At 54.6% G+C, this 22,540-nt stretch overlaps 2 protein-coding genes across 2 annotated transcripts; one reads left to right on the forward strand and one right to left on the reverse strand.

The window, feature by feature from the left end:
- Window positions 1–10,583: 10,583 nt before the first annotated feature.
- MED9 (mediator complex subunit 9) lies at window positions 10,584–14,411 on the forward strand. Its single transcript, XM_015876652.2, has 2 exons — window positions 10,584–10,767; window positions 13,616–14,411. Exons 1-2 carry the CDS (start codon window positions 10,619–10,621, stop codon window positions 13,830–13,832), a joined length of 366 nt encoding a protein of 121 aa, XP_015732138.1. The 5' UTR covers window positions 10,584–10,618; the 3' UTR covers window positions 13,833–14,411.
- A 1,796-nt stretch (window positions 14,412–16,207) lies between these two features.
- RASD1 (ras related dexamethasone induced 1) lies at window positions 16,208–18,105 on the reverse strand. Its single transcript, XM_015876653.2, has 2 exons — window positions 17,671–18,105; window positions 16,208–17,477 (listed from the first exon to the last, which is right to left on the reverse strand). Exons 1-2 carry the CDS (start codon window positions 17,954–17,956, stop codon window positions 16,927–16,929), a joined length of 837 nt encoding a protein of 278 aa, XP_015732139.1. The 5' UTR covers window positions 17,957–18,105; the 3' UTR covers window positions 16,208–16,926.
- Between the last annotated feature and the right edge of the window lie 4,435 nt (window positions 18,106–22,540).

Below are 22,540 nucleotides of genomic sequence, written 5' to 3' on the forward strand. Positions count from 1 at the left end.
GCACCTTCCCCCAGCTTGGGGCAGAAGGAGATGGGGGTTCCACCACCCAGCTCTGAGGACATTCAGCTCTGCAGCAGGGATAATTCACAGAAGAACCAGCTCTGTCCTCCTGCAGTAACTCTCTGGATGTTGAAATCCCATCAAGTGTGATTTCGGTGCAGGCTGCTCGTGTGTCCCACCACAGAGGTTTCATTACCAAAGACTCATTGTGCTGCTGGCCAGCCCTGTCCCAGGCTGTCCCAGAGGGATGCTGGTGATGCTGGAGGCGGGGGAACGCCTCCCCCCAGATTTGGGAGGTGACAACCCCATCCTGATCCCTGGAAGTGCCCTTACAGGGTGACCCCATGTGCCCCCTCCTGCCACGGGAACTCCCAGCTCCTTGCTGGTTGGAACTGGTGCTGAGCTTTCACTTGTTTGGCCAAGGTGGTTCTGCATCGCTTTGCAGCGAGAATACAGAAATGGCCAGAGGGGAAAATCCACGGTGTGGTAAACAGAGCCAAGCAAGGCAGACCTCTCACCCAGGAGGACGGGGAGGAGGAGCAGCCCGGGGGCACCAGGGCTGGATTTCAACACCCTGCTGAAGACATGGCACTGCTCTTCAGCCGTCTGCACCGCCATCCTCCTGCAGTGTGGCTGGCTGCTTGGTCTGAGCCCTGAGCCCAGCACCAGTGTGCAGGAGGGGAGGAAGCGAGCTGTGGCCAAGCACTGGCACAATGTGATGGAGTGCAAGCAGCTTTTGGACTTTCATTTCCCTCCTACATCACTTCCAGGCATTTCTGGGGTTGTCCCAGGCTCTGGTAGCTTGTTTACAGTCCCTCTGCTTGCTCAAAGTGCTCAGGTGCTTTCTCTTAGCCCAGTACCATCACCCTGCATTGCCATTGTGTCACACACCGACCCTCCTGGTGCCAGCTCCCACCACGTCCCTCTTGGTTTGGAGAAAGCTCACCAAACTAGAGGCAGATCCTCGTGCTTTAAGACACGGTGCCTGTTATTTTCCTGGAGGAGAAAGGGTGACAACATTTGCAGCTTGTAGTTCAATGCCACTGCTGTCTGCAGAGGACATCTGTCTGTCCTCAGGGGATGTCTGTCTGTCCGCAGGGCTCTGCCCCACTTACAGGGTAGGGTCACGCTGGGACAGCTGCGCTGTTGGGCTGCTGCAGTGCTGGCTCCGTCCTCCAGCATTAATCACAGTGGCTGTAAATCCCCGCCAACCTCCAGGGACCCATCTCCTGGGAGGGCCAGGGGTCAGCCGCCAGGCAGCAAAAACTAAGACCTTGTTTTGAGGCTGGTGATTATGTGACCCAGAGACACAAACAAGAGCTGGGCTCATGGCACCTCGGTGAGGCACTGAGCTGCAGGGCTGGAGCCTGAAGCCTTGGCTTTTGGATGGATCAGGTCCCTGCACGAGGCACAGGGACAAGAGACAGAGTATAAGGGACAAGGAACAAGGGATGAGGGACAGGGGACAAGAGATAGAGCAGAAGGGGGAGGGAGTAAGCAGAAAGATGCGGGGACATTTTGGATACCACCGTGGCACAGCTGGTTGAGAACAGGCTTTATTTTCCCAGCCAGCTCCTAAGGCCCCTTCTGCTGAGATCACCTGTATCTGGATTTCCTTGGAATAGCTGTTTCCCTGCCAAGACGGCTGTGGAAAGCCTGCAATGGGGCAGGAGGAATTTGTCACTCCACCAGATTAAACAGCCCCTGCATACCTCATGGCATGCCAGGGGGAACTCAGCTCACACGGGCACATTGTGTGGCTCTGGGTTGTTATCAGGGCTGTGTCCGGTGCTGGGAAGTGGGGGTCACAGCTTGGTATGGCTGGTGGTTTCTGAACACGTGGCCCTGGCACAGCTTGGGTGAGTTCTGAGCAGTGCCCGCTCATACGGGAAGGGAAAGCAGCAGGCTTATTTTCCTGGCCATGGGTGTGGGAGGCTGATAAGCAGCGAGCTGCCTGGGGCTCTGTGGGGGCAGGTGGGGGGTGACAGCGAGGTGCCCCATCCCCATTATGATTATGATTATGGGGGATTTGCTTTTTCTCCAAAAAATAGAGGAAGAAGTGCCCTTGTCCCTGGCTACTGCCCACCTTGTGGCCCATGTGCCCAGCAGTAAACTGTGCCAGCTGTGTGCCAGGCTGCCCAGGTACCTCATCCAAATCTGTATGGTCCTGGCCTGCATTGTCCCTAAGTCCTGTGACTTTAAGGCCCTCAGGTACTCGGGTTGGGACAAGCTGATGTTTGGGATTCAGCTGCATTTCCCCCTATGCCATGGGCATAAATCCCAGTTGCTCTGCACTCTCCTTTCCCGGCAGATCAGGGGCTGCTCAATGGGCAGGAGCCAGGTTTGGGGTAAAACGAGGTGGGAATGCATTCCTTGCACGCTTGTGTTCCAGCTCAGTACCCGTGTGGCACAGAGGGCAGTGGGCTCACTTCTCACCCAGCAGTGGAGCTGCTGAACTCACTGAACTTCCAATCTGGAGCTGCTGGTGCTTCCCCAAAGGCTGCCCAGTGGTGGGAAAGAGAAGGGAGAACCCATCTGCAACCCTGAGCCCGGCGAAGGACAAAACAGAGCCAGCAGCACGGCCCCCCTGGCAGCAGTCGGGACGCCACAATGTCCCGGGAACAGCCCGAAGGTCCCGTTCTTGCTGCTGAGCTGCAAACAACAGTGCGGCGTGTTCCTGTCTTGTACTCAGAGCCAGAGAGGTCGGGGCCACCAGGGCCCTGCCAGGCACCACGGCACTGCCAGCTCTGCTGCTTGGTGCAAGGCAGGACCGATGTGCTGCCACCGCTGCTACCTGCCCACGTGCACTGCCCAGGTGTGCTGCAGGGATGGGACATGCGTGAGAATGCTTTGTTTGGCCCCAGAATGCAGCCAGATCACAGGGACATGGTGGGAAGTGGCAGCATCCTGGTGTGCCTGTTAGGGCTGTGCAACACTCTGCAGCTCGGTGACAAATGCAGGATGACATTTCTGGGAGCAGATGCTGTGTGATATTGCTTCAGGAGAACACCAAGTCCCCACACCAGCAGCAGAGGCGATGTGCGGCTCTGCGTGGCTTTGAGGCAGGAGGGCAATGAGTGTCCTTTGCAGAGTGGTGTTCTGGGTCAGAGTGACCGCATCATTTATCCCCTGTGCCTCCAAAGCCCAGCTGCAGGATTCCATCAGCTCCCAGGGTCAGCCCTGCTGCTCTGTGGGGATTCCTAATGCACCTCCCAATCCCGTATCACCTCTCAGATAGCTCTAACCATGGGACAGTCACCTTCTGGTGCTGCCTTGAGCTGCATGGCCAGCACAGGAGACTCACTGCTAATAAATAGCCAGGGCCACAATTAGGCTGGTCCTGCTGGTGTGGGGCTGCTGCACCCTCCTGCAGGGGCAGGCAGGGGCAAACACATCAGGTCTGTATGGCAGGAGCAGCGCATGGCCCTGCTGTCAGCAGTCAGCTCTGAAATGTCCCCTTGTCCCCATGCACTGCTGCCTGATCTGTGGGGATTATTGGCAGAGAGCATCATTTGTCACAGGGATGGGAGCTGTAGGGACATGAACGCTTCTATTGCTTGGAAATCAATCTCCAGCACCCGCTCGATGGGCCTGTGTCCTCTCTATTGTTACTGCTGGATTCATCCTGAAACAGACAGAAATAGAGCAGGGCTGAGTGGGTAAATGGTTTATGATACGAATGGGATGGTTCTGCCATGGACCACCGTCCCTGACAGCTCCCCACCATCCCTGTGAGCACCCCGTGTCCCCACAGCAGCTTTGGCATTCTTGCTGACTCAAGCCGACAGCGCATTGACATTCGTTTTGACCTTTCAAATCACAAGGATGTTCTGTCCTTCCCAGCTGAGAACAGCCTGGACACCCCGTGGGTGGATTCTACTGTATATACAGCGGCTGCAAATACGGATCTGGCACAGGAGAAGCATGTGTGTGTGTGTGTGATCAGCCCTTGGTGCATGAATGGGTGCGGCAGTGGAATGAGCACAGGGAGCATTGCTGGTGCCAGGGTGAAGGTGGCACAGACAATGAAGGATGGGGACAGTGAGTGATGGCAGTGGTTGGCTTTGCAGGGGTGGGGGCTCAGCTCTGCCCTGGCTCCATGTGTTTCCCATCCTCCGACTAAATCATACTCTTCATTTTGAGAGAGCATCAAGAGCTGCAAATAGGAGGCAATGAGCACAGTCCAGCCCCAGCAGCTCTGAGATGCAGCACCTTTCCTTGTGCCCCCCAGAAACCATCTCCAGGCAGCAGCAGAGACTGCTTTGGTACCAGATATTTCCCAGTCCCAAAAGCTCAGAGCAGTGAACTGACAGGGAGGCAGCGTGTTGCAATTCCCCGAGGCGTTAAATACGGCCACTGACAGAACTGGTCGATAGTGCAAAATGAGCATCTTCCCCTCTTGGCATCTTCCCCTCTCTGGCACATACACAAAATCCCATTACCTGGGATGGCAGCTCATCTCTGCTGGTGAACAGTGTAAGCTGTGCAGGGCTGGAGGAGCACACTGCATCCCCTTGTCTCCATCCCTCCTCCCACCCCTGGGGCAGGCAGAGCTGCCCCCTGCACTATGAAGCCAGAAGTTTTGTGCCACCATCCCCAGCTCTCACAGCCCTGTGGGCAGCAGGCTCTGCCACGTGGCTGGCTCCAGCCCAGGGTATCACGGCCCGGATCCAGCCACCTTGCAGCCCTGTGGCGCCGGGAAGACGGGTGGCTCAGTGCTCCCAGCCTGATGCTCTGCTTATCTCTCCCCTTTCTTGGCCTGACACATTTTTTCCTCTCTCTCCTTGCCTAACCAGCCCTTAAAACTCTTATCTCCAGCCCTGAGCCTGTCTTTTCCAAGGCATTTTTAGCAGCATCCTTTGCAAACACATTGCCACGAGGCTGTGCCTGGCAATAGAAACAACGTGGCAGGAAAGGCTTTGGCTTTATACTCCTTACACTCAGCAGCGCTGGTGCAGCATAGGAGCTGGGCTGGGAGCAGTTCCATGTGCATGCACATGTATGTTTGTGTGTGTGTGCATGTCCATGCATGTGCCCACATGTCCCCTCTGCATCCTGCAGGGATAACGGTGAGTGCAGGTGAGAGCAGGGCATTCTGGAGACAACCACAGGGATTTGGCTGTGCTTTATAAACACATTGCAAATCTCACTTTGCACAGCCTTGTGCCCAGGCTGCCTGCAGGAAGCATTCTCCAGCCCATGCCTCGTCCCAGACCATGCTGGCAGAGCTGTCATCCATGGGTGCTCTTTGTTTTCTCTTTCCGGATGGCTGAAGCCAGCCAGATTCATCCTCCCCCAGCCCAGAGGAGCCAATTTCCACCCCTGAAACTCCATCCCGGATGATGCTCTCTGCAGCTGGAGATGACGATGCAAAATGCTCATTATCCAGCAGGAACAATTAGACTTATTGCAGTGACTGCAATTATCTGTGCAGTTGCTGAGAGATGCTGGAATGGGCTGGCGGATGGCAACTCCCAGGTGCAGTCCTTGTGCAAGAGGGATCTGCATCCAGCCCTGCTTGGAGCCACCCCAAACAAAGCAACAGCACCAGGAGAGCCTCCTGCTATGCCAGGAACAGCAGTTCTGCATGTAATTCCCGTGCAAAATAGAAGCAAAATACAGAGAATTGTTTTTCTGGAAGCTGAACGTCACTCTCTGATGGTATTTGTTTGCATTCTGATTAATGATGAAACAGAAAATGCAGTTAGGGTCTGAGCTACCCCAGATGATGCTCCTGCTTCCCTCCTTGCCATCGTGGGGGAAGCAGGGCAGGGCTCAGCTGTGTGCACAAGGTAGAATTGGGCTGGATGGAGCCCTGGGTATCCAATGGGCATCAAACCCCATAACACCCATAGGACACATTCCTCTGTGGGGAGAAACTGGGCATCTGGATGAGAAATGCAACATGAAGGACGATTTCTCAAATTCCTCATCAGAAGAAGGAAAGTTGTTATGTTTTCCCCCTTGACATTGTTTAAAAACCTCATTTCAGTGCTGCTAGAATGAAGTAATCATTGCTTTCTGACAGCTATTAGGAGCAAAAATCCAAACCAACCTCAAGCAGATAAACGACCCCTTCCCAAACAAATCAGAGTGTAGCCAGGATGGAGAGAAATCTATAGGGCAGGCGTGGGTGTATCTGGGATCCGGGTCCTGGCTGATGCCCAGCAAGTGGCTGCAGTAGGGAAATGGCAGCTGCAGGAATGCTGATCACTTTCCATTGAAAACTTAATGCACACTTGGTGTGCCACCACATCCTGGGCTTGTTTGCCCTGCAGGAGCAGTGAACTTCCCAAGAAAATTCAGCTATCCGGTCAGCAAAGCCTGATATGCATTGTTTATTAGTTGCTAAACATTAAACCATGACAAATAGAGCTGGGTGATACTCCTTGGGGCCAGCAGTGGGGATGGGGCTGCTGGCCTTGGGCAGCAGGAGGAGGAAACCTCCCCAGAATGTTGCTCTCACCACAGCTGTGGTGGCCCCTGGTTGTAGCAACTGAAGAGCCACATCTTGATCTGCTCGAACTCTTTCCCATCACAGCTCTTCCTGCCATGCTTGAAGGAAACATGACAAACACATCAATAAAGCCTGAGCCACTTTACAGAATAAGAACTAACCAAGAAAGGGAGCGGGGCTTTTGATGAAGTCCATAATGCAGCCCTGTTAGCCAGTCCCTGCCATGTGGATCTGGGTACGTCGATCCCCTGCACAGAGCAAGAAGTGCAGCTGCACCATGCCCAGCACTGCTCCGGGACCTGCATGTGCACATACAGATGGAAGTGCACACGGATGCACAGAGGGATGAACACAGGGATGCACACATTTGTGCTGTCCCACTCTAGTAACTCCCCAAAGCACAAGACGTGAAGCTGGAGACTCAGGCCAGCAGCCCCATCCTAAGCCAGCTGCTGGGCTTTGCTGCAGGCTCATGCAGCATTGCTTTGAGGCTCTGATCACACATCAAGAGCTTTGACTGCTGCTGCCTCACATGTTCCATGGCACGTGTTTGGTGGCTCACTCATTATTTGCAAATAACAGCAAGGACACTGCAGAGTCAAACATGCTGCCAGCTGATTTTGCCCAATGGTAGCAGTGGCACTTCCCTCCTCAGGAGTAGGTTTAATTCCCCAGGCCCATACTGCAAACTCTGTGGGTGAATTTCACCCCTTTGTGGGGCCAATGAGCCACAGAGCCACCTGTGCCAGGAGAAGGGCCATGCTGGGTGCCATGGCTGATGGGGCTGCACGTTTCCTGGCTCTGTGTCCCTGCACAGCTGTGCAAGCAGCTCTCTGTGCTCCTTTTGCCCGCACATTGGCCTGGAAACTTCCCCCGAGGTGGATTGTGGCCCAGGCAGGTCCCCGCGTTTACTCAGCATGGGGTGGCATCAGCGAACATCATGCGATCGCTGGACACTCCCCATGCCCTTGAATCATCCCTCTTCTCCCCCCACGAGGCTCACTGTAATGAAGCATTGGCCTTCATGGCCAGGCCAATGCCCTACAGCTTTGACATCCAGCCCAGAGCCACTGTGAGCTCAGCCCACACTTCTGTGCCACCTCTCGTCCCTGCAGGCTGGGCTCCCTGGGAGAGGTGGCCACTCTCCTCAAGGACAGCAACTCTGATGTGTCACCCGATGGCTCTATACCCTGTGATGGGGCACACGGGTTCCCCTGCAGCTGGTCACCCTGATAAAGTGAGGTGAGCTCTGGGAAGCACCAGAGTTCTTTGGATGTGTCTGGGTGATGCTCAGCTTATGGATCCTCCCATTTCTATCCACACACCACAGAGAACTGGGGACACCAGAGCCCTGAAACAGATCCTCAATGACACCAGAATTCAAGACAGGTCAGATCCGAAGGCCAAACTTCCATCTGGTCACATATAGGGGGATGCTGGTTAGGAATCTCAGCAGTTGCAGGCTCACCTCTGAGGACAAAAGGACAGAGTCCCTGTGCTGCTGACCACAGCCCCAGGCTGGTTGCCCAGAGGAGCTGTTACTTCTTGTTCCTATCGCCCCATGCCAGGTGGCCACAACCCCAACACCATCTCTCTCATTCAGCAGTACAGACTTATCCCACTGCAGCAGCTCAGCAAGCCTAAGATAGAAAATTCAAGCTGACAATGAGCTATCGGGGCAGGACAAAGAGATAAAGTTCAACCTGATGATAGCCACACAATAAAAAATGATAACAGAGCTGGTGGCAATGGCACAGGCAGCTCCAGATAGCCTGGCAGAGAGAAGCAGAGCCTGGTGACATGCCAGATCATCCATACAGAAATGTCAGGTCATTGTAAGGGAACATTGGTGAGATGCAGAGCTGTGTGGTGCTCAATTAGATAACTGCTGGTAGCCCCCCTCCTGAAATTATCTTTGGAAGCAGACGTGAGAAGTAATTTGTATAGAAAGACAGGGGGAAAAAGGAGGTGATGACTGGTACTGTAAGGAAACAGGCAATAAGGGGTATTGGATACACTTTATTTGATCAGTCGTTTTTTAGGATAACGGATTAACCAAATGGTAGGGCAAGCAATAAAGTGTATGGGATGGCTTTAAGACATGGAAGGTCTGGAGACCTCCACGAGAGAGCAGCAAGAGAGCCAGACACAGCCCTCCCATCTGAGATGGAGACCTGCAGAGTGCAGAGATCATATTGAGTATGTTGTCTTCCCATTAGGAACTTCATCACAAGATGTAAGCCAGGTCACCATCTCACAGGGATAAAGGCCTCACAGCTTGGAGCACTGTAAGGGCAGCTGAAGATTAGGGCAGTGCTCCTTGGCCCAAAAAACCTCTTCTTCCTTCCCAGGCCTGTCAGCTGGGTCTTTACCCTCCCTGAAGTCTTCACCGAGGCTATGGACACACCAGTCATGGTACAGACAACAGGCAGACATTCAAACAGTAACTGTGCACTCTGGTCCCATCAATTCACTGGTGTCTTCAGTGATGGAGGAGCCAGTGGCACCATTTCCTCACTGCAAAACATGAACATGCCTAACCAGCCCTGAAGGATGGAGATGGGTCACCTGAAGGAGCTGTTCTCATGAGGAAGGGAAGGTGTGAGGCAGACAGGGCTGAACACCACTGAGACAAAGCTGTAGATTCCAATTGCTGTGGGAACACGTGAACCAAAATGGGAACGGAATGGTACAAAGAAATTCTGATTGACAGTGCTGTAGTTCTGCCTGAATGGTATCTGCATGTTGTCACCTACTCTAATGACTGCCTGACTCACCCATGAGAGGCAGGCATCCAGCAGCCTAGCAATTAGCCACACTCCTTGATAAAGTCTAGGGGAGAGTTAAAACCAGCACAGCACAGAATAAAATGACCCCTGAGGAGCCTGAATCAAGTCTTGCTTTAGAAACAGCCCATAAAACGACGTGCAGAAATGAACCTCTCTGCTCAGCCCCACACAAAGGCATTAGCATCCTGTACCTCCTGCTTGGTTCAGTCAAGGGCCATGAATCCCACCAGCCTTCCCGCAGGGATCTGCTCAGCAGGTCCTGGGCACCCCTGGGCTCTCCTGCACATTCCAGAACTGGTGACCAAGCCGGGATCTATTCTTGACAGTAGAACAATGTGAACAATTGCATCTGCTATATTTAGAGCGAGCAGTCAATAATACATACGCACAAACGGTTACCAGCGTTCTCATTTGATACATAAATAGTTCGCTTTTCAAAAGAAATTGTTTTTTAAAATGAAAATTACCTTTCCCGTCATCCCTGGGCTATAACTAACTGATGAACCCGGGAGCTGAATTCAAATAAAAAACAAAATTATCTGTGCTCTCTAAGCCAATCCAGGAAGGATAACTCACGACTGTGGCTGCTGTTATCAGTGCTACAATAGTGTGTATTGACAGAGCGGTTTAAACGCGGCAGCAGCAGTTTGCTGAAGCACACTCCTGATGGTGCACAGGGGCAGCACTGCTCACCCTCACCTTCCATGCAGCGTGTTCTCCATCACCCCCTTGCACTCACAGCCCAGGCACCCAAGAACCCCACCTCTCCCCTCCTTGCAGCTTCATGGATGTCTCAGCCCTGCTGCTGGATTTTTGCCTCCATTCCTTCAGGTTTCTCCAGTTCCAAGCCCTGAAAGCCCTTCTCTTCTCCAGGCTGAACTCCCTCAGCCTGCCTTTATATGGGAGAGGTGCTCCAGCCCTCACAGCATCTCCATGGCCCTCCTCTCCAACGAGGACAGCCAGGAACAGTTGGGCTGCACACAGGTCAGGGATGCTGTAGGTCACACTGTGGGGTGCTCAGTGTGGGTGTGCAGGGCACTGCCTTGGGAGCACAGGCCCGGCTCAGCTGGGGAACACCTCAGCAGCAGTGCAGTCCCATATCTGAGACCCAGTCCCAAAGCTTGACCCCGGGCTCAGCCCCCACACCCACCCTCACAGCCCAGGACCCAGGGAGGCCTCCGAGCCCCGCTCCGGCCCAGGCCTCAGCCCCAGGCCACGGCCCGCAGCATCCCCACACCCCAACCTCCTGCCCAGGCCCAAACTGAGCCCCACACACAAGCAGCATCTGATGCTCAGCCCAGGCCGCCGCCGGGGCGGTACAGAGCGGCCGAGCTCCGCCCCGCTCCGTCACTGCTCGGCGCCGGGGGCCGCCATGGCCTCGGTGGTGTCCGCAGGCCGAGGGGCCGCCGAGGAGCCGCCGCCGGCCGAGCCGCCCACCGAGCAGAAACCGCCGCCCGCCCCGCCGGCAGCAGCGCAGGAGGAGTTCTCCTTCCTGCCGCTCGTCCACGACATCATCAAATGGTAACGGCGGCCGCACAGCGCCGGGCCGGCCTCACCACGGCATCACCCCGCAGGGATGCTCCCTCTGCCCTTTCTCTCCCCGCTGGGGTCTATGGGGGGGTTGGCAGCTGCTCTGCTCTGAGCCGGGCCCGTAGTTGGGGTCACCGAGGTGGGGCAGGGCCGGGTGTGCAGCAGCAGGAGCCGTGCCGAGCTGTTATTGCCCCGTATTGCTGCTCTGATGGGCTGATAAGTAAAGGACGGGCAGTCCCAGGGCAGCACTGTCTGTTTCTGGGCGTTGGGAGAAAGAGGAAGGCTTGTGCAGGCTGAGTCATCCTCTTTCCTGTTCAAAATCAATGCTGTGGGGTTAAAGGTGTTCGTACGAGGGTCCTGACAACCAGCGTTTGTGGCCCAGGGTAACCCTGTCAGAAATGTTTGAGTTCCCGGTAGGGGCATCGCCCTGCTGTGACCTGGGCACGTTGCACAGTGATGCAGAGGGCACAGGAAGCGTGAATTCCCACTCCTTGTTGTGGGTCTGACTGCCCTTTCCCTGCACGCTTCTATGGGAGCTGAGGCTGCTTTGTTTCCTGCTGGGGTTCTGTGTGTCTGAGTACCCAGAAGAGGTTCACCCTTATTAACCATGCAGCTGGAGGAGCATGGCAAGGAAAGGCCGAATACCCCACAGACACGGCAGCCTAGAATCTAGCTCTCCTAGATTCAGGAGAGCTATGAGAACTCAAACCCACCCTCCATTTCCCCCCTGCGCTGCCACTGTCCCTGTGCTCAACCCTGCCTGATCCATCCAGAGGTGATGCTGAACCTGCTGCCATCTGTATATGTGTGCAGAGCCAGAGTGAGCCAGATCCACGGGCTGAGACCTCCCAGCCTCCTGTGTGTCACCAAGCAAGTCGTGGCGACCCACAATGACAGTGCTGGGATATCCTGTGCCCTGTCCCTCTGAGCCACCCACTCCCACTGCCCCGCTCCCCCCCAGGTTGGCACACAGCATTTCCTGCACGGGGTGAGCAGACGTAGGTGCTCAGAGCAGCACTGCAGAGGGGTCAGACGGCAGAGCCGAGCAGTGGGATGAGTTGCCTCATGTCCCTGACAGATGGCAAACGTATTATCCTTTAACGCCGCCGCCAGGCTCACAGCCCGGCCCTGCTGTTCTGACACTGACTCAGCCCTGAAGACATTTCACATCTCCAAGGTGACTGTGCTGGGGTGCAGTGATGTATCGCGTACATTTGCTTACATTCAAGGACACGTGTTCCTTCCTGTTGTTTGAGTCCCAAGAAAGTTCTCCCAGGCAGGGCTTGCTGTTACTTTCACCCTTGTATAATCAGATGAGGTTACCTGTGAGGTCCCTGTGCGTGGTGGGTTGTGCTGGTGTATCCAGGAGCTGCAGGTGGGACATGATGGAGTTATGATTTGTTCACAGCAGTGAAGGAGAGCTGGTGGGCAGCTGGGGAGGGTCTGAAGATCTCAGTCCTTGAAGGGAGATCCCAAGCACTGTGAGGCTGTGGCTGGACATTGCATTTAATCCTGTGTAACTGCAGGTAGCTGAACCTCTTCCCACTCTTGCTCTCCCCCCTGCCTTTCCATGCCTGCAGAGGAGCTGCTTCAATTACTTGAAAACTCCCATCAGAAACAAAACAACAACAAGCCTGAAAATAGTTATTCCTTCAAACCAACCAACCAACCAGGCAACCATCCATTCTTTGGATGTGGAGAAGAGAACGAGCTGTGGAAGGACCTGGTCGGCCCTTTGAATCCAGCATGCAGCTCGTGTGGATTAAAGGCAATGCCAACCCATCCTTCCCAGATGTGCAATGTGTGTGTGCCTGTATTTTTCCACTGTCAACTTGACCGTAAACGCCTGCATAATGGGGGTACATTATAGTACCAGCTGCGGTTTTATTTAGAAGGGAGTCATGAATATTTTGTTCCAACAGGCTGTTGAAATGAACGGGACCATCTGGTTAAAAGTTTTGCTCTCAGTCGTGTCACGATTCCCCAAAGTTCTAATCAGGCACCTCTCTGCCCTGGTCATGCCAAGCAGTTTTATTTTGGGCCTGGCTATTGAACAGGCTCCCAGCTTACAGGGGCCGTTAGCAGCCTGCTCTCGTTATTAGCGCTGCCTTGGAAGCAGTCTCGCCTTTGCCTGGAATGGTAAAACTCCTTGCTGTAGCTAACAAAGCTGAAGCAGATACTAATGAGGGTTTGAGGGCAGACGCTGCCTCAGACGACGCTGATCCTCGAGAAGCACGGAGCTGCAGAAGCAATTGTGCTGCTCTTAAAAAATAAGCTGTCGCTTCTCTTTATTAGGTAGACATCCCCGGAGAGTCGTTCTGAAGCTCCGAAATGCCGTTTTCTCTGCCATTGGACACACTCTGGTACTTTGGGGAACGATTCCTATTTTCTGCTGTCAAGCTGTTTGACTGCATCGATTTCTTGTATTGCTTTGACAACAGGTCACAGACGGGGCTGAGGTCTTTTTTCCCAGGTGCCCACACACAACCTGTGTGTGTGTAATCTTACCTTCCCCATATGGGAATTGAAACAGAGTGAGAGGCTGTGGTAGTGTTTGAAAGCTGCAGACCAGGTCTTAACCTGTAGGACTGCAATTAAGGTTACTGGATGGTGTGCTGAAAATGACCAGGAAACCAGTTTGTCCCAGCAGCTGCCTAATCTGTGTATGTGTCTCTGGTGGTTTTGTTGTGATAGGTGTGAATTAGATCCCAGGAGCAAAAGTTTCCCAGTGAATTCCAGCGTAAGCCCTGACCATGCTGGGAATGACAGTCCACCAGCAGGCAGAAGGTCTGTCCAGCAGGAGATGTGAGTCATGCCTCTTGTTTTCTCCCTTCTGCAGCATGGACAAGGATAGCCAGGATGTTCACCAGGTGCTGAACGAGCTCAAGAACAAGTTCCAGGAGATGAGGAAGCTGATCAGCGCCATGCCTGGCATCGGTGTGAGCCCAGAGCAGCAGCAGCAGCAGCTGCAGAGCCTGCGGGAGCAGGTCCGGACCAAGAACGAACTGCTGCAGAAGTACAAGAGCCTCTGCATGTTCGAAATCCCTAAGGAATAGGAAGGGAGCAGCTCTGCAGTCTGAGGCTGGGATGCCTCTTCTCCTGGCTGGAAAGGAGAGGTTTACTTTGTGGGGCTTTTTTTTGTCACGTTCCTGTGACGTTGTGGCTGTGTGGGTCACAGGCATGTGACACTGAACCAGAACCGTTCGTGTGTCCTTCACATGCGATGGTTACAGCAGTGCCTTTGCTTTGATCTGCTGTAGGACTGCGTGCATTTATACATGCAGCTCTTGGGGTTGGCTGTATTTTTTTCATTCAAGCAAGCAGAACACAGTAGGTTTTCTCAAAAGAGAAGGTGGCAGTGCCTGCTGGTTCAGTTCAACAGGGAAAAAAAGGAGGCATTTTCTATATTTTTTCTTTCTCAATCCTGAAATGACAAACATTGAAAGGGAGCAAAGGGAAGCAGAGCTGTTCGGCCTGGAAAGCCTGTTTGTTGGGAAGGGTCTCTGGGGTGCTTTGCAGCCAGTGTGTTGGAAGAGGAACGGTTGCTTTCTGTTGCTTTTGTGTTTTTCTCTCTGTTTTTAAACTGGTCGTTGTGCTTGAGATGAGTCAAGTAAAGGTTAGAAACTCCAAACTGCCCCTCTTGTGTATTCACTGAGTGCACGTGGGCTGAGCGGGGCTGGGATGTGGCAGCCTGGGCTCTGCTCCTCTCTCTTAGCATTGCTTTTTGTTACCGGAGAGCAAAGCAGAGCCTGCCAGGGGAGTGGATTTCAGTGGGCTTTGGTTACGTTGGGCTCCCACACCAACTCGGTGAGCAACACACCGGGCATCCCACTCTTACAACAGAAAAAGTAGGATTAAAACAAAAGGCATAACTGACAGCAGCTTTAGTTATTCCCTAAGCGACACGAGTCAGGCTCAGCAGGACGGATCAGTTCTGTGTCTGAAATGCTCCAGGGGCTTCCCACAAACACCAGCACTGAACGTTCGTCAGACGCTGATGGAAAGCTCTCGAATGTTGTGTTGCATTCAGATGGGGCTCAGAACTCCTTGTCCTCTGTCCTCCTGCTGGGAGCTGCTGGGTGTCGGATGACAACCTGGTGAGCATCTCACCCACTAACAGGTACGTGACAAGCCCTGGGATCTCACCGTGCTGAGTTAACGCTGAAAGGTGGAGCAGCTCAGGAGTGGGAGAGGTGCAAAACGGAGTGGAGAAATACAGCGTCGGATGGGAGCCTGCGTCTGAGAGCAGGTAGCATTCAGATGATGGGAACGGGGTCTGTCTGGGTAGGATTTGGCTTCCCAAAGCCAAGAGGCAAGTAATTACAATTAACGTATTTAATATTGCAGGGAGCTGGGGTGGTTGCAGCTCACTCAGAGATCGCCCTGTCCCCACTGAGCGCTTTGCTAGTGATTTCTTTGGGAAGGTGCCCATGTGTAAACTGGGAGCAAAGCAGAACACCAAGTTAAACAAAGCACAATGTACACTTCTTTATTACCTTCCTGCCAGCCATTCCCCATCCCAGCTCAGTACATTCTTGTGTTTCATGCCTGGACGGAGGTTTCTCCTCTTGGCTTCTGCTCCTGTCAAACCAGGCCGTGCAAAGAGCTGGAAGGAGCGAAGTGTTTCCAAAGAGAAGCCTGGCACTTTGTACAGCAACAAGTGAACTCGACTCCAAGTTTCAGACCAAACTGAAGTGGTTTTGTTTGCAGCCTCACTCGCCCACACTTTATGGCTTCAGCAGAATTTTCTCTTATTAATACATATTAAATGCAGGTCTGTTGTGGGGCTGAAGGGTGGGATGGGGCTGCTGTGCATGACCAGAACCAGCTTTGGAGAATTCAGAGCCAACGAGAGCTGTTCTTTGCACAGCTTTCACTTTTTCCTTTCACTTCCAGCAACAGTTACTGGCACCGAGAGATCAAAACCCATCAAATGCAAAGGTGACCTTTCGAGCAAAGTATTTCCTTTACTCATGTTGCAAAATAAAAACAATATCCTGGACGGGGCGCAAATGAATCACTCTGTGTTGACATCATTAAAGTGTGTTTATTTAATCGGGGGAAGGCATGAAGCACAATGAGCTCTTTGTAATTAAATGATGTCATTTCACTCGGTTTCTGCTGTGAACTGCGTGCCAACGCCTGGCTTATATTGGGACCGACGGCAGCACAGATCAGCTCTGCCCAGCGGAGTGAGGAAAGAGCTCTGGCTCAGCGACCTGCTTGAGTAACAGCCTGCGTGGCCCCGCTGCCCCCTACGGCTGCTTTCCGAGACGGAAACCTTTGCACTGGGAGTCAGTGAAAGCTGGGTAATAAAAGCAAGGAGCTGAGAGCTGAGCCAGCCTTACGGCTGGGATCCGGCCTGAGTTTAACAGGGTTTGGTTTTGCTGCTGGGACCGGGGAAGAAAACAAAGGCAAAAAGTCACAAAGCATCGTTTGAAAAAAGATTTTTATTGTTTTGTAGAAAAAATAAAACATCAACTTTCAGCCACCGTAGAAACACTCGAAGGTTTTTGTTCATGTCGATGACAGCCAATACCTACATAAAGTGCCTATTGTTTTCCCATTTAAAAAACCCCACTCCACACCCCCCCTCCCCCCAGATCTTGCAAATCAGACAAGACAAATGTAAACAAGAGTCAGTTTTTGGTCCATTGGGGCTGTAACTCTGCAGAGTCTTTGCAACAGCTTAGAAGTGTCTTCTGCACGTGTTTGGTGAACACAGACAAACACACGACACAGAGCCCGAGTCTGTGCACGGCTCCTCAGGTTAAAATAAACAGAAGGAAATAAAAAGAAACCTATAAGCCCCAGGTGGATCCTCACAGGTCTCTGCCCTCCTGACAGCAATGCCCTGGCCCAAGGCTGGGCGGTTTGGGAGCGCTCATCCCCCCCAGCTCACCATCCGCTCTTTGCCATTCTCATCTCCTCGTTCCCCTCATGCCTCCAAATCCTCCCCCTCTCCCAGCATGTGCCCCTTGTTGGGGGGGGAGAAGCCGATGGGAGGAGGGAGGCTGGGGAAGAGGCAAGTCTGCACCCAGCTGGGTGCGTGCCCGCCCTCCTGCCTGCCCAAAGTCCCGTTGGAAACGAGCATCCTTCCCCCTTCCCTTCCTTCCTTCCTCCCTTCTTCCCTCCTTGGTGCTGGGGCTCCTAGCTGATCACACAGCGGTCCTTCTCCTTGCCGTGCCCCCCGCCGATGGCTTTCTCACGGATGTACATGAGGTCGCTGTGGACGCTGGGCCGGCGGGCGAAGGGAGCCACGACGCCGTACGCCTCCTCCGTGCTGCCCCGGCCGCCCTCTTTGAGCAGCTTTTTGCCTTTCAGAGCCTTCTTGTGCAGGATGTCGCAGTACTGCACCGAGACCTTGCGGTGCAGGTCGGGGCTCATCTCACTGGGCAGTTTGGCCATGGCGAAGAGCGCCTGGAACATCTGATCCAGGCTGCTGTTCTTCTTGGCTGAGATCTCGAAGTAGGCACATTTCTTGGGGTCTGCGCCCACCAACTGCTCGATCTCTCGGGGCTGAACCTCCCGGTAAAAGTCCCGGTCTCCCTTGTTGCCGCAGATGACCAGGGGCACCTCGATGTTCTCCTTGGTTTTGTTCTTCAGGCACGACTTGGTCTCCAGGATCTGCTGCTTTAGGCGCTGCACCTCCTCAAAAGAGTCCCGGTTGTCCAGGCTGAACACGAGGATGAAAACATCACCTGGGGATAAAGAGGGGACGTGAGATGGGGACACACACACTGACTCCTAGATACAAAGGGGAAGGGAGAACCAGGCAACAAAGCCACCCCCTCAATGCAGAGATAAGCAGAAAACCATCTCTAAAGCGACCAGGAGAACCCAAACTCCACTATAAGAACCCCCACATCCTCCTGGAGCTCCCCATCCACGTACCTGTCAGGATGGAAAGCCTTCTCATGGCAGGGAAAGGGTGATTCCCTGAGGTGTCCAGGATGTCCAGCTGATACATATCTCCCCGGATGTTGTAGACCTTGCGGTGGAAGTCCTCGATGGTGGGTGTGTATTGCTCCTCAAAGCGGCCGGTGAGGAAGCGCGAGACGATGGCCGTCTTGCCCACCTTGGAGGAGCCCAGGATGACCATGCGGTAGCAGTTCTTGGCGGGGATGCTCAGCTCAGCCTCGCTGGGACACATCTTCTTGATCATCGCTGCCAGTTTCATTGAAGCCGGACGAAGTGCAGCTTGCGCCGAGAAGATGAGGAGGACGAGGAGGACGAAGGCGAGTTGTGCTCGGCTGCTCAGCTGCTCGGCCCCGCTCTCTCGCAGGCTGGAAGGCCGCTCTGAGCTCCGTACACCCGCGGTCTCCTGATTATATGGAGGATGCAGCGCCCGCCCCTCGGCGCGTCACGGCCCGGGGCTGAGTCAGTGCCGCCCCGCCCGGCACACGGCGCGGTTCGGTCCTGCGGGCGGAGCTGCTGTGGGTGCGGGACTGTGCGGTCCGACAGCCCCAAACGGGGAGCGGAGGGTCCGGGGCGCGGAGCATTGGCCCCGGGGAGCCGCAGCCCGGCTTCGTTCCGTGCTTACAGTCCCGTGCATGGGAAAAGAGGCAGAAATAGCGATTTTGGGGAGTTCCGGGCACGGCGCAGCGGTGGGAGCCGAGAGTCGGGGTCCTGCCGGGAGCTGCAGCCGGGGACGGGGACATTGTGCCGCTTTTTGCTGAGATCCCGGCCCGACCTCAGCCCTTCGCTGCCCCAGGCTGATACAAACCCGTCCTCAGCTCCTTCCTCAGCCCTATCCCGAGCCCAGCCTCGGCCCGACCCTACCCCAATCTCAGCCCATCCCGACCTTACCCCGACCCGACCCTATTCCCATCCCCATTCCAGCTTTCCCCATCCCATCCCAGCCCGCTCCCCGCCGCCTGCAGCCCCTCCCGCCCCCGCTAGAGCGCGGCCGAGGCCCCAGCGCGGCTCGGGATGAACCTCCCCCCCATTTCACCCCCCCTCGAGACGGACACGGCCGCAATCCGGACCCGCAGCCCCGGGGCAGGGAAGGATGATGCTCGTAGGGATGCAGGGATGCTCCTGTGGGCGGCTGGATCACACCGGTGATTGGTGCCATTAAGAAACTTTGGGTGAACACCTCCGAGGGTGTTCAAACAAACAAACGCGATCAGCACCTTTGCAAAAAGTCGGTGCTTAAACGTGGTAAGAAAAAGCAGAAGCCCCTCCTGCAACATTGCATGGGACTCAGGGACGGGTGGAAGCTGGAATTAATGGAGCACGGGGCATTTCAGCAGCACTGCTGAGGAAATGGATGCTGCTGAGCTGACCGTCTCCTCTGGGGCTGTTCTCGCACTCGGAGGTTAATTTAAGCACTCTCCGATGGTTTATGGAGGAGCTGCAGCTGTGAAGCAGCAGCCAAAAAGCAGCAGCTCTGGTGGAGTCCATGGGACACCGTGTGGATGGGATGGAGCCCGTATTGATCTGAGCGCAGGACAGCGAGCAGCGCCAAGGGCCCATCATAGAGCACAAATGTACCAACCCAAAGTAATGAAAAGATCATTTAATTGGAGCAGCTGACGGAAAGCAGCGGGAGGAAGAAGTGCCTACCTCTGGGGGACAGACACATCAGATACCTTGATTAGATCTTGTTGGTAACCGAACCCCTATTAATAGTGCCAGGAACGGGTAAAAATAGCCTGCTTGAAGGCTCCTCTTGGGTTAGCAGGCTTTAACAAATGGAAAATCCATTTCTCCAAAGGGCTCTTTGGTGACAGCGGAGGCGTGGGCTGGGTGTGGGGGTGCGACAGGAGCTGCAGCCCCTGGGTATGAGGAGTGGGGCTGGGGCTGGCAGAGCCCACATCCGCCATCCATCAGCCCGGGGCACGGTACCTGAGGCTCTCTCAGAGTCACGCAGAGCCGGAGCAGAGCAGCATTACGAGGCATTAAGCCTCAGTCCCCCAGGAGCACCTCAGCACAGCTGGTGCACGCAGAGCACGCTCGCCTGCATCCTTTGATGGATGAGTGCAGCCCCACCTCGTTGCAAGGCAGCACCTTCCCATGGATACGGCTATCAAAAACCCACCGCCTGTTTCTGAGCTGGCTGCAGATTGCCCCAGCCTGAAGCAGGGGCAGCTTTGGCTGCAGTCCTACCCACCCCTGTGGGTGCTGGCTTTGCAGGCTCTGCTCGCTCACAGCTGCTCTGCACGAAGCCCGCAGGCTGGGGGAACCTCTCCTGCAACCCAACATCCTCAGCACTGATCGCTCCCTGCTGTCCCGCTGTTTCTTTTCACCCATCTGTGCTTCTCCCTCAAACCCAGCAGAGTTCCACGAAAGCAGCACAGAGGGGCAGAACGTGCAGCTCCCCGGGGTCCCACCTGGACACGTTGTGCCAGGGAGATGTAGGAAGCAAAATGTACCAGAAAGCTCTGAGAGCATTGTACAGATGAGCCTGGAAGAGGAAACCTGGAGGGATGCTCAGAAAGGAACAACTGCCACGTGAGCTCCGTATCTGCACTCATAGGATTTACCATGTCCTGCTCTCCTGTCCTACCAAGCACCCGCCCAGCACACAACATCAGGGACCGATTAAACCAAGATGCAGGACCCAGGGTTGCTCTTCACTCCCTGTATTATTAACTTGTCTCATTGTATTAAATCCCCTTTACAGCTTTTCAAAAGAAGCACGCAATTCACAACGTATAATTTTTCCCAGATGAGATGCAGGGCTGCAGTGGGCTGCTGTGTCTCTGGGCATAGGGGGCTGTTTTCATTTCCTTCCTCCACCTTCCTACTTCTTTTTTTGGCATCACTTTTCATGCCTCCCATTCCTCTTTCACCCCTGGGGTTTAATCAGTAGAGAGCTGGAAAGCCAGCGATTACTCGAATCCACAACTTTTGGGTGCATAAAATTAAAGAGTCACCACCAACGTTGGAAAAGAGCTCTAAGATCATCCAGTCCAACCAGCATGGCTCCTGCTGGCATCACATGTACATAAAGCAGCTTCATGCCCTGCTCTCCTGGCGTTCTGCATCCTCCCCCCTTCTCCCATTGCTTTCTGATAGGCTTCTAATTATGACTGCGATGGGACCCAGCTCACAGCTGTGCCATGTGCATGGAGTGACCAAGCACTGCACGAGGCTCAGCTTCGCAGCCCAGCAGCAGTGGAAGCATCTGGACCTGTACCCAACTCCATCATTACCTGCTCAGCTCTGAGGAGCATCACACACTCTGGGATTAGAGAGAAATGTCACCTGAAACCAGACCTGTGCGGCTCTGGGCCTGGAATATAGGGCATGGGGGAGAGAGAGGCTCGGTGACCCCAGCAGATGCATTGTACAGATTTCAGTAGGGTTCCCATGGAAATGGCAGCAGCTGCCAGGGCAATGGGACAAAAATAAAAGGCCTTCAGATGACAGCAGAGCCCACAAGGCAGCAATCAGAGATGGGCTCTCCAGGCTGCGGGGCTGCTTGGCACTGGCATCCTGCTATGGTGGGACTGGGGCAGACATAGGCAGCCCATGTGAGGATGAGTCCCATCACATCCTCTCCTCCAGGGCTTTGATGAAGCAGTCAGTGCCCAACCTGCTCCTGAAAGCCCACGTACAACTGGCAATGCTGTGCTCACTCCTCATTCTTCCTTCCACACCAAACCCCAACTCACCCACTGGAGCCAGAGCAACCCAACCCCCTGCATGGCCACATCAATCCTCAGCACTGGGAATCAGCACAGGAGCACCTGCAAAGCCCCAAGGCCTCGTTCCCCTCTTGCTGCCCACACTGCAAAGCTGCCAGCTCAGCAAATCCCAGCCAGGACCGTGTGGGAACGATGCGGGGCTGCGGCTGCTGCCAGCTCTGCTGATGCCAGAAGTTCTTGCTTGATTGTGACCTGTGTTTGTTCTCTGTTACTGCCTAATAGTGTTTGTGTTCCACGTAAGGGCCGATAGCCTTTTCTCCCTAAGGTGAGGGAAGTGCAGAGCTGAACACAAGCAAACATGGCACAGAGGGGATGGGTGGTCGCTGTGGAGTGTGGGGCTGGAGGGCTGCTGGTCTGGCCCTGATGTCTGCAGGGAATGGCCATCAGGATGCAGCCCAGTGTTGCCCTGCAGAGGGGATCCCAGCAGTGCCACATGCTGCAGCAACGTGGGTCTGTATGGACAGTTTTTCCCCTAAAAAACATCCCATGGAGTTCGATGCATTCAACCCCATGTGCAAACGGTATCACGTGTGCATGGAGCACGTGTGAGGTTGGCACAGATGGGGAATGTGGGGCAGAACCCCACTGACATGTGACTGAGGGCAGCGCTGGGGTCTGTGCTGCGCGGGGTGAGCGGGGGCACAGTGTGCAGTGGCCGCTCTGACCTGGCTGTCCCTGCCCGCCAGCAGTTGTCATTTAACCAGCTCCTCCATTCCTGGTGTTTGCATTGGAGAAATGCACTGAGCGCGGGGCGTTATCTGCTGCATCTGCACACGACCTCGTGCCGCTTTACCCCAAGGCTGCAAACAAACTGCTGTGCCAAGCCTGAACATCACAGCACGCCCCGCATGGCACCAGCAGCGTAAAGTTGGGCACAGCCCCAGAGATGAGCAATGCAAAGCAGGAGGAAGGAGGGAAAGGCTGGATATAAAGCATCCACTGAAGCACCGAGTCTCTGAGCCTTTGGGATGCCATGAGTTTGCAAGGGAGCGCGGCCCCATCAGTGGGTTGATGGCAGTACACACCATCCTGGGGGTTATCCTGGATGGGCACAGGAGCTGTGCAGCCAGAGTTCCCCATCCTAGTGGTGGTCCCTGCACTGGGAGTGA

This window comes from Coturnix japonica, chromosome 14 (genome assembly GCF_001577835.2).
Source record: "Coturnix japonica isolate 7356 chromosome 14, Coturnix japonica 2.1, whole genome shotgun sequence".
Taxonomy (NCBI): Eukaryota; Metazoa; Chordata; class Aves; order Galliformes; family Phasianidae; genus Coturnix; species Coturnix japonica.